Source organism: Nicotiana tabacum, chromosome 11, assembly GCF_000715075.1.
Source record: "Nicotiana tabacum cultivar K326 chromosome 11, ASM71507v2, whole genome shotgun sequence".
Taxonomy (NCBI): domain Eukaryota; kingdom Viridiplantae; phylum Streptophyta; class Magnoliopsida; order Solanales; family Solanaceae; genus Nicotiana; species Nicotiana tabacum.
Window position 1 is genome coordinate 160,521,858 of NC_134090.1, and position 11,101 is coordinate 160,532,958.

Genomic DNA, 11,101 nt, shown 5'->3' on the forward strand with positions numbered 1-11,101 from the left:
TAATCGGTTGGCCAACATTATCTCGATCTTGAACTATCAAAACACAATTAGTTCCAGTGTATCTAGTGTGAAATTAGTCGAAGTGCGCGCAAGCTGTTTCAGATACCATGGCTAAATAAAAAAAAAAAAAAAGACAGATAAGTCTAGACAAATTTGACAACTACCTTAAGATGTTTCTCTGCTAAAAATGTGGGACAACACACAGTTCTATTCGAATGAAGGGCAGCCTTGGCACAACTAGTGAAGTTGCTGCCATGCGACCAGGAGGTCACGGATTCGAACCATGGAAACAGCCTCTTGCAAAAATGCAAGATAAGACTAAGTACAATATATCATTATGGCCGAACCTTCCCCGGACCTCACGCATAGCGGAAGCTTAGTGCACCAGACTAACCTTTTTTAATATTTTCCTTCCAATGTTGACATGTACAAGACTAATATTTCATTGTCCTATCTTTCTTAAATTAAAAATGGGTTAACAATACACTGTTCTAGCCTTCTGAAAAGGTAACATCTCAAGATCATGGAGGAATGATTTACAGCTTTAGACAAAAATTGCAAAAACATCATCTCCAAGCAGAAGTAGTAGCTAAAGCTCTGTTCTTCCATCCAAGATAAAGCGCGCCCTTGTTCTCCGCAATCCTATAATTCGAGCTATAGTCCTTCAACATGTCGTTGATAGCTTCACCAACCGATTGACTCAAGGGGCATGGCGTAAATCCAGCCATCTTAAGTCTCATACTCCACTTGCCGAAAAGTTCATGTCTTTCCACTCTATCGGCGCCCTCACATGCTATTATGTTCACCACATCTCGCGCCACGCAATGCTCCTCTGCACTGATCCGCTGCTTATCATCCCTCGGGCGACCTGCATCAATTGACTCGAACATTGCTGTATAGTAGTCCAGAGTTTCACGGAATCTTGGAATGAAAGCAGCAGTGTTGGTGTTAGATTCTTGCTCAACAAGGGTAACGATTTTCGGGGACAAGCTCTTAACCAGTCTTAATAGGCGGTCGCGATGGTTCACAGTGCTTACACTCTCATCAGGCATGTGGTGCAGAATGTAAGGAAAGTTAACTGCCAAGGCTTCTCCATGTCTAATATAAAGGTTTTCTAGCTCAACCTCAGAGCCCGATATTGCAGCAGCATTGAATTCAAAAGGCACTCGACATGATTCAGCGACTTTTGCTAGCTTTTCACCGACTAGCTGAAGTCCTCCTCCGCGTGCATGAGCTGATTGGGAATCATCAACACCTGTGATGCGGACGGATGGGGGTCCACCAGGCCGACGAGCAAGACTCTGAATAAGGAACATCCATTGACTTCCCTGTGCAATTTGAAAATCAATTATATGGATTCTGTTCTCGTTCGTCATGGCTTCATCGATCACGACATTGGCGGACGTGTAAGCGAATTTGTAGTAAGGGCAGATGTGATAGAGGACTTGCATGTAAGATAACAATTCTGAATTAGTTGGTTCTTTGCACTTCAGCTTTTTGTATATGATACTTCCTGATGAAAACAGTCTTGCCCTAATACCTTCCAACATATACGCACTCAACCGTTGCATAGGTTCCCCGGAAATGGATACCTTTTGCTCTAGGACATTCATCAGAACTTCTGCGGCCGGGAAATAAGCATCCGACACTGCTTCAGCACAGGCGAGGAGCAGCTCTTTCACGTCCAAGCTCGACGCGATTTCCAATACTCGATTCCACTTTGTTAGGGAAGAAGGTTCAGAGACCACATCATTAAAAGAGCAACTGCTGCTGTCATCAATATCGGATTCAGGGCCTAGCAACTTATTTGCCATCTCGCTTAGCACACCATCAACTCCCGAACACCCGCTCAAAGGTGAACCGTAAGTGTTGTCCGAGGAATGATGCTGATCTGAAATGGTTGACTGAGAATATTGGGGAGAGAAGGGACTCCAGTTGGAAGAGACGCTTACTGCAGGAGGCGAGTCGTAGATGACATATCCGGCAGCAGGCAAGGAGTCCAGAGTGAAGAACTGTTCGTTCTGCGACTGAAAAGAGAACTGTGTCCCTGAGCTGCTAGTATCATTGGAGTTGTTGTTAAAAACATAGTAAGGACTATAATATTGCTCAACTTTCTCCATCGGTCTCTGGGATGCTTGCATCTGCGAATAAGTTATAGACTCGCTTCGAACTGGCTATGATACTTTAGGATAAATTCACGGTACTGTTTCAGAGCAAAGCTATCTTTGATTTGATAAAGTACACACTTAGTGAAGGAGGTGCGTTAGCGATCTGCAGACGTCTCTTAGTTAAAAGTAGTCACAACATTTCAGCAGACATGCCGAATGTCAAAACCAACAAAAATCTGCCAATAAAGAAAATTATGATCAGTTACTTGAAATCTTGATTAACTGGAAATTGGTAAAATGCAGTAAACGCAACAGGAGATTTTCCATAAAAGAACAAAGAACAAAAATGTAAATTGAATCAGCGTCGATGCAGGTCTGATCAATATGTGACGCTCTAAACCAAAAGTAGCAGTCCGAAAAGGGCTATGCGAAGACAAAGAAAGCATCCACATCTTTTTATCACAGCGGATCGATGACAATAAAGTACAAGAAGCTATTATCATTCATATTGGCCCAAATACCATGAAGACGAAGGACAGTTCATCAAATCAGAACATCCAACCACAGATCTCAAACTCCATACTGATTTATACCTCACAAACTGCGGTCATCCCTTCACCAGACACGGAGCTAGAAGGTCAGGTACCGTCGGTTCGGCAGAACCCCGTAGCTTTAGTCCAAACTTTGTATTTGTATTAATAAATGCACTAAATACATATAAAAGTTAAAGTCAGAACCCAGTTACTAATGCCTGATATTGTATCATAGAATTTAGAACCCATAAAGTTCAAATTCTGGCTTCGCCTCTTCCCTTCGCCAAGATACTATACCTACGCAGCCATGAATTGAAATAAATGAGACGAAACAACACACAAACACACACAGTGGATGAAGAAAAACAGCTCTTTAAACCTTAATTATGCAGTTCTAAACAGAAATGTGTAATTAATCAGTCATATAGTACATCTTGACATATCAAGGAAAGAACAAAAGAAAAAGAAAAAAAGACAATAATTAATGATGTTGTGTATGCATACCTAATTGAGGGAAGGCACATTTGAAAAAAGAAAAAGTGTAACCAACTCATATTAAGAAAAGAACAAGGAAAGACAGCTAATGCACTAAAAGATTAATTCATTATCTGTAACTACTAAATGAAGCAATAAACAAAGAACTAATTGCAGTGGTAGGCTTACCAAATACTCACAAATTTATCAAAAAGTAAACAAAAAATTAAAGTCAAAAACTCATTACTCATTAGCCATTCCCCTCATAGGCTTAGAAATGGAAAAAGGTACAAAAAAGAACCTATATTTCAGATTTGTGAACAAATGATATGCCTAACATCAGATTTCCATTAATACACTATGAACAGTGGATAATCTTCACAATCTTCAGATTCACAAGTAATCAAATTGTCATCATAAAGAGTTGGGCAAAGATCACTTTTAGCTCGCAGCTAAAACTATTTACATCATGTAGCCGCAAAAGTGTATAAAATCTGTATATAACATACAAAAATGTGTGTGTATATATTGTTTCGGCTATTATTTTAAGAGCACTAATATAGTGTCATTTTCCCTAAGTTCTCACCTCATCACCAAATTGACACCCCCCCCCACACAAAAGAAGAAAAAACAAAATAAAATAAGGGACTTGTAAATCTTAATCAATTTATGTACAAAAACATTCAAATCATTGACTACTGAAAATTAACTCAGTAAAGTGATAAATTAGCATATTCAACATAATTCTTATGTAACTTGAGGGAAGTTAGACAAATGGGAAAAAAATTGGAAAAGGCAGAAACTTGTTCCCTGAAAATGGAAAAACAGAACAAAAAGAAAAATAAAGAATATAAAACCAAAAGCATACCTGGAAATAACTAAAATTCTTACAACTGAAGAATAGATTCAGAAAAAACACAGACCAGAAAGCCTTCAAGTTTAAGTTTTTTCTCATAAAAAGGAAGAAAAAACATGAACAAAGTCAAGCGCTTGCATTTAATAGCTAACTAATTACTTAGACTAATCAGAACTCCATACAAAATCAAATAATATCTAGTACTAAATAATAGATAAAGAGAAGCAAGAATTAAATTAGATAGTATTACAAACCTTCAAAAGATTGAGTCTTTTTTGATGAAACTCAATTTTTTTTTTGTTCAAAGAATAAAGAGAGGACTTTTGTCTAATATTGTTGATTGAAGAAATGAAAATCTCCTTAGAGTTTTTGGTGCTTATTATATAGTCAAAATTATGACTAGAAAAAAAAAAGAGTTTTTGATGATTAAATATATTAAATATAAAAGGCTGGTTTCTTGATGATAACTACTTGAACTGCCCCTCCACCAACATGTGGACCACAGTTTGCTGGCACCCACGTGCGCAGTGCCTATTCCTAGTCTTATTTTTTTTTTATAGTATATATATTTTTTTGTTATCTTCCCCTCTGGTCTTTAGTTTATTTGATTTTTTTTTTTTAATGTCAGTTCAGAATATTCTCTCTGCCGCGAGAGACTATGTGATATTATCGGTAAAATACGGGAGAGATGTTGAGTATATAAGTAAACAAGTCATAAATCTAATGACACATTTTAAAGTCGTGCGGAACTAAGCTCAAAGCAAATAATATTACTAGTAGGTTGGGCTATTAAATATGTATCAGAGTCATTCATCGTGCAACCTTGAACGATAGTGGGACAAATCTCAACTAGAACGTTATGTCCCTAAGTGAATCCAACATCGACAAAATACGAAAGAGATGCTAGGTATATAAATAAATAAGCCTTAGACTCTAGTGATATATTTTAAGGTTGTACAAACTTAGGACCAAAGCAGACAAATAACTGATTTGCTATTGGCTGTTACAGATTCAAACTATTTCTGAATGCGGTAAAGCTGCAACAAACTAAAATTAGTAGGTTAATTGAACTTGGCCAAGAGAAAATAACGCTTTTATTTATTTACTTTAAATATGTAACAGTAACATCCTTTTATATGTAACTTTTTTTTTTCCGAACAAAGAACGTGATAATATTCTGTATTGAGGTCAGACTTGAACTCAAGATCTTTGTTACTTACTCTAATATCGTCCCAAGTAAAAAATATTAGAGGTGAAACGATTTACACAATTGAAAATGAGAATTAATATTAGAGTTGACGTTTGTGAGGTGGGATGTGAATTTGTTCGTAGGGATGTATTAAATAAAAAATGACAAATCAAACTATATATGTTTAGGCGCTAAACTATGGGTTATATACCTATAATCCATATATAAAATGTGTATAATTGTGTGTAATCAATGTATAAGTAATGTATATCGGCTATGAAAAGTAAATAGTAAATTCGACCGATTATTTGTGTACAAATCCTTTCTTTTTACTTTTTTCAAAAAAATAAAATGTTGGAAAAGTTTTTAAAAAGTATTGTTTGGAGAAATGATGTTCATATTGATTACCTGCTGAGAAACTTTTTTGGATAATATTTTGTGTTAGTATTTGTTAAACCTATTTTTGGGGCTCTGAAATAATTTTAATTTTATTTCTCATTGTGTTGCATGTTGACTCTAAGTTAAAGTAATGCATAAAATTACAAATTTTCGACTTCTCATTTTCACTATGATTCTTCAAAAAAAAAAAAAATCATGTTTAAGTAGAATCTAGTGACTCATTTCATTAATAGGCGGTAATCCCTTTTCAAGTTTTGATAGAAAACATTATATATAATTAACCCAAGATGCTTACTGTAGTCAGCCATAATCACTTAACTCACCAAACTAGCAACAATTTATTTAAAGTCAGTTATGGCTTGTCTTTTTCGTCTTATTTATTTAGTAGATTTTTGTGTCTTTTTAGTTAGATAGGCTTGGAAACATATACTCTCCCTATTTTAATTTACATGAACTTATTTGATTGGGTACAGAATTTAAAAAACGAGAGAAGACTATTAAATTTGTAGTGTATAATATGACACATATAAATTATTACATAATGCTAAATTATTTCCAAATCTAAAAAGAGATCATTTTTTTTACACGAACAAAAAAAAAGGTTCACATCCATTGAAACAGGGAGAGTACAATAGATTGCTTAGTACTACTCTTGCCCTATCTCTAAAGTGAATTTTGTACGCCATTTACCACTAGGGACAGAGTTAGTGTGCGGGATACGAGTTCGATCGAATATAGTAGTTTTTGTCTAACTCTATATTTATCATAAGAATTTTATTAAATATATATAAATTATTAATTTAGAATCCAATAATTTAAAAAGAATACAATCCCGAACTTATAAACTTCAAATCCTGATCCGGTTAATCTAATCACCGACTTAAATCATACACTCTATAGATAACCCGTTGACCTTACCAACTAAGTAACACGATGTGCATTTATTTCTATTTTGAAGGGCTAAAACAATAATACTACTGGTTTAAAATCCCAAACATCGTACAGTACTTTAGTCTTCGACTTCGAGAATGCTAACGTTAGCGAAAGCATAGGCAGGTTGCATATGTACGCAAGTTATGGAAGCCAAAGCGTCAAATGGCAAGTCACGTAAATAAAACAGAAATCAAAGGTTAATATTCTGTGTGCAGATAAAGACCGCGTTTGGATTGGTTTTTATTCGCCAATCTTACCCGGAAGGTGGAGGCCAACATTTATTTTACACACACTAATAAATTAATTTTTTCTCACATGTTTTAAACCAAATTCATTTATTATATATAAAACTATTAATTGTTGATTTGTTGTATAGTAACCTCTAAAAGACGAAATGAAGATAATGACATGGAAACAAGTAATGACCTTCCCTGGTCCTTCTCTTCTCTTACTTTTATATATTTGCCTATTTTTAGATCCTCCCAAGTTCTTTCCTTTGTCATTTTCATGCCTTTTATTAGTCATCTAATTCTTGTGCCATTTTCAGCTATGGTGTTCTATCTTGGGGCTAACTAGGGGTCAGTCATGATATAGAAGGTTCTTAGATTGTACACTTGAAAAAGTAGATGTAGTGATCAATGACGTACGCAAAAAAAAATTCACAATAATAAATGTTTATTGTTACATCCGATTTGCTAGTAAATGTAAGAAAGAGACTGATTATTTTAAAACTTTATTTCTATCCAAAAATTAGTGTTTAAGTTTATATATTTTTAATTCAATGTTAGCTTGTTGTATGTACATATTGTTGCTTAGAAAAATTATTGGCTAGCGGCTAAGTCACAAGCTGATAACTAACTATAGTTAAGCTTAAATATAATGTTAACTATAGTTAGTTAGCTAGAAGTTAGTAAAGTCGGTTAGTTAGTTAGAAGTAGTTAGTTTGTTAGATACTATAAGCGAGTGTACATAACATAGTTTTTGAAGAAATGAAATGAGCTTATGCTCTTCTTCTTTGATTTCTTCTTCTAGATTCTTCTTCTTCCTCATTAGCTTCGACCACCATATCCATGACTGTTAACATGGTATCAAAGCCATTAGTGTAGATCTAAGCTAGTTTGCAAACAAATCTCGTCTTCTAGGTTGCTTCAATTCTGCAATTTGAGGTGCTGAATGGTCTTAGAGTAACCTTCGATCGAAGCTAGGATTTGTGAGCTATGTTCTCTTAAGCCAATTTCTCATTCAACAATGGCGATTGAAGATAACCAAATCAACAATGCCACTCATGTTCACACTACCACGACTTCATCTAATTGAAATTTTCATGATTGGTACAACTACCTTTCTCTCCATCGATCATAATAATCCTTTATACCTATAGCCAGCAGACACACCAGGTGGTTCTCTGATCTCTCTTCAACTTACTGGATCTGATAACTATGCTTTGTGGTGTCGTGCAATGAGATTGGCTTGTTAGGTAAAAGTAAACTAGGATTTATCGATGGTAGATTTCGTAAGTTTTAAGTTTGAGTCTGAGCTTCATGATTTGTGGGAGAAAGTGAATGCTATTATTCTGTTATGGATAATGAATGCTGTGATGCCAGATTTTCTAAGTAGTGCCCTAGATGCATCCAAAGCTCATAAAGTTTGGGAAGATTTAAAAGAGAGGTTTGATAAAGTAAATAGCTCCAGAATTCTGTACTTACATAGGGAGGTACACACTTTGATACAAGGAACCATGACTGTAACAGACTATTTCTCCAAACTTAGTATCACGACCCAAACCAATCCGTCGTGATGGTGCCTATCGTGGTACTAGGCAAGCCGACTATTCAGACATTTCCAACACTTTAAATCATTGAAAGATACTAAAACAGTTTAAATAAAGGAAAATCTCTTAAAGTAGGATATGAAATCTCATCTCAATACATAAATTCTTCCCAAAATCGGGGTGTCACTGAGCAAATGAGCATCTACGAAAAGGACAAAGTCTGGTACACTTTCTAATAAGCAATACTGAGTAAATAAATTAAAATATAAGGGAAGGAGAGTCAAGGTCTACGAACGCCAAGTAGCTACTTCGATGATCTTCGAAGGTCTGGAATCTACAAGTCAGCAACCGTGGTGATCGGAAGCACCTGGATCTGCACATGATGTGCAGGGTGTAACGTGAGTACAACCAACTCAATAAGTAATAAATCTAACTTTTGGACTGAAAGTAGTGACAAGTCCAACCATTACGGTCCAATTTCAACATTTAATAGTACGGAAAGTTACGGCAAAATATGACAATGAAATCTCATATATTTATATTCCACAAATGAAGGTACAAGAATTTAGACATGCTTTCAAAAAGAACTTAAACATGCTTTAAGATTTCACAACAAAACTTAACACATAACATGGCAGATTTAGCCCACATGCAAAAAAAAAAACAGGGCAGATCCAGCCCAAATGTCATAACTGCTAGCATTGTGCCCATTGTGGGTGTGCAGACTCCGGAGGTGCCGATCAAGCCCAAGCGCTATAATAAACCAAATTCCGGCATCAATAAATAAAGCCTGCTCCGGTGTGCAGTCCCATCCCATAAATATCACTCATAATAGGCCCTCGGCCCTACTCAGTCAATAACCTCTCCAGTCTCTCGGGCTTACCAGAATCATGATAATCATCCCACAAATGATGATATGATATAACATGTAAAAACAACAAAGACTGATACATAATATGGAAGTAATAACTGTAACTGAGTACAAATTTATAGATTAAGCAATTAGATCTATAACAAGAAACGACCATTGTGGGTCCCAAGAGTACCATCATATGGCCTAAGGAGGGTTTCTAACATGACTGACAGCACAATAGATCTAACACATGGTGAAAATACGGGTAACAGCAAAATTTAACAACGATTCAATTCCAGACCAAATCAAAATTCTTACGGTGCATGCCTACATGCCCGTCACTTAGCACATGTGCCACCTCAACACCAATCACATAACATGAAATTTGGGGTCTCATACCCTCAGAACCAAGTCTAGAAGTGTTATTTACCTCAAACTGTGCGAAACTCTACTCCAACAAGCCCTTGCCTCGCGAAACGGCTTCCAAATGCCTCGAATCTAGCCACAAATAGTTCGATACAATCAACACGAGCTAAAGAAATCAATTCCATATAAAATTACTAAGCCTTTAATTAAAAGTCAAAAAGTTCACTCAAAAGATGGCCCCTGAGCCCACGCGTCGGAATCCAATAAAAGTCACAAAATCTGGAAGCACATTTAACCACAAGTCCAAGCATACCAAATTTTCCAAAATCCAACACCAAATCGACACCCAAATCACTAATTTAAACTCTCCAAATTCCAAGCTTTAACTCCCAAAATTACACCTCAAAACCATACAATCTAGGTGGGAAAATCAACGGAGAAACATAGTTATTGAATAAATTTAACCACAAATGACTTACCTCAAGAAACCCCTCGAAAATCCTCTAAAAATCACCTTAAGACCGAGTTGGAATGTTCAAACTCGTGGCGAAGTAACTGGTGCTGAAGTCGTGGCCTGACTCCTCTGCTGAACTAGACCTCCCGTAAGGCGGGGACAGAACCTCCTCATATGAACCAACTCTCCACACTCAAAATATCCATTCTCAGAAAATGGTGGCAAATACTGAGGCGGACCCCGAGAACTAGAATAACTACCAGAAGACCTGGTGTAAACGAACCCTGAACTAAATGTGTACAAGATGAACTCTAAGTTGGGAGGGCACTGAGGGATGACTGACCCGGTCTAGCACTATATGAACCATGGTTGGATGATGCACTATGATGAACTGGATTAGCCATCTGAGTGGGCCTATAAGGACGACCCCTGCTGTGGTAGAACTAACCCCTAGAAGGGACACCGCTAAAACCACCTGATCCATGAGGCCTCTTGGCCTCCCTCTCCTCATGCTCCTTTCTATAGAACATCTCTAGTCGTCGATCAATATCAACCATCTCGTCGAATCGAGCACCAGATACACTCTCCCGAGTCATATCCAAATGCAACTGATAGGTGAGGCCATCAATGAACCTCCTAATCCTCTCCTTCTCAGTGGGAACAAACCAAACTGCGTGACGAGCCAACTCTGAAAATCTCATCTCATACTGGGTCACAGACAACCCTTCCTAACGTAGCTGCTTGAACTGCATGTGCAGCTCCTCTCTACGGGTCAGTGGCATAAACTTCTCCAAGAAGAGAACGGAGAACTCATGCCATGAAAGTAGTGTAGCACCGACTGGCCTGCTCCTCTCATAGGCCTCCCAGCATCTAAAGGGAGCCCAGTAAACTAAAAAGTAGTGAATGAGACCCCACTAGTCTCCAGAATAACCGTCGTGCGAAGAATCCGCTGGCACCTATCCAAGAAGTCATGGGCATCCTTAGACTCAGCCCCACTGAATGATGGAGGTTGGAGTCTCCCAAACCTCTCAAGTCTCTTCTGCTCATCCTCACTCATAACGGGACCTACCTAGGCCTGAGCGGCTGCAACCTACCTAGGCCTGGTAGCACCCCCGGTGTCTGAAGTCTTTGCATCACCTGCTCAAGTACGGGCATCGGAAGTCTG

The 11,101-nt window shown here is 37.3% G+C and overlaps 1 protein-coding gene across 3 annotated transcripts; it reads right to left on the reverse strand.

The window, feature by feature from the left end:
• Positions 1-383: 383 nt before the first annotated feature.
• LOC107774099 (scarecrow-like protein 13) lies at positions 384-4,372 on the reverse strand. Of its 3 annotated transcripts, XM_075225638.1 has the most exons (3): positions 4,226-4,372; positions 2,702-2,938; positions 384-2,344 (listed from the first exon to the last, which is right to left on the reverse strand). In XM_075225638.1, the coding sequence occupies exon 3, from the start codon at positions 2,139-2,141 to the stop codon at positions 567-569; it is 1,575 nt and encodes a 524-aa protein (XP_075081739.1). In that variant the 5' UTR covers positions 2,142-2,344; positions 2,702-2,938; positions 4,226-4,372; the 3' UTR covers positions 384-566. The 3 variants fall into 3 exon arrangements, with proteins under 3 accessions (XP_075081739.1, XP_075081738.1, XP_075081737.1); XM_075225637.1 differs by lacking the exon at positions 2,702-2,938; XM_075225636.1 differs by lacking the exon at positions 4,226-4,372 and having other exon boundaries at positions 2,702-3,611.
• Between the last annotated feature and the right edge of the window lie 6,729 nt (positions 4,373-11,101).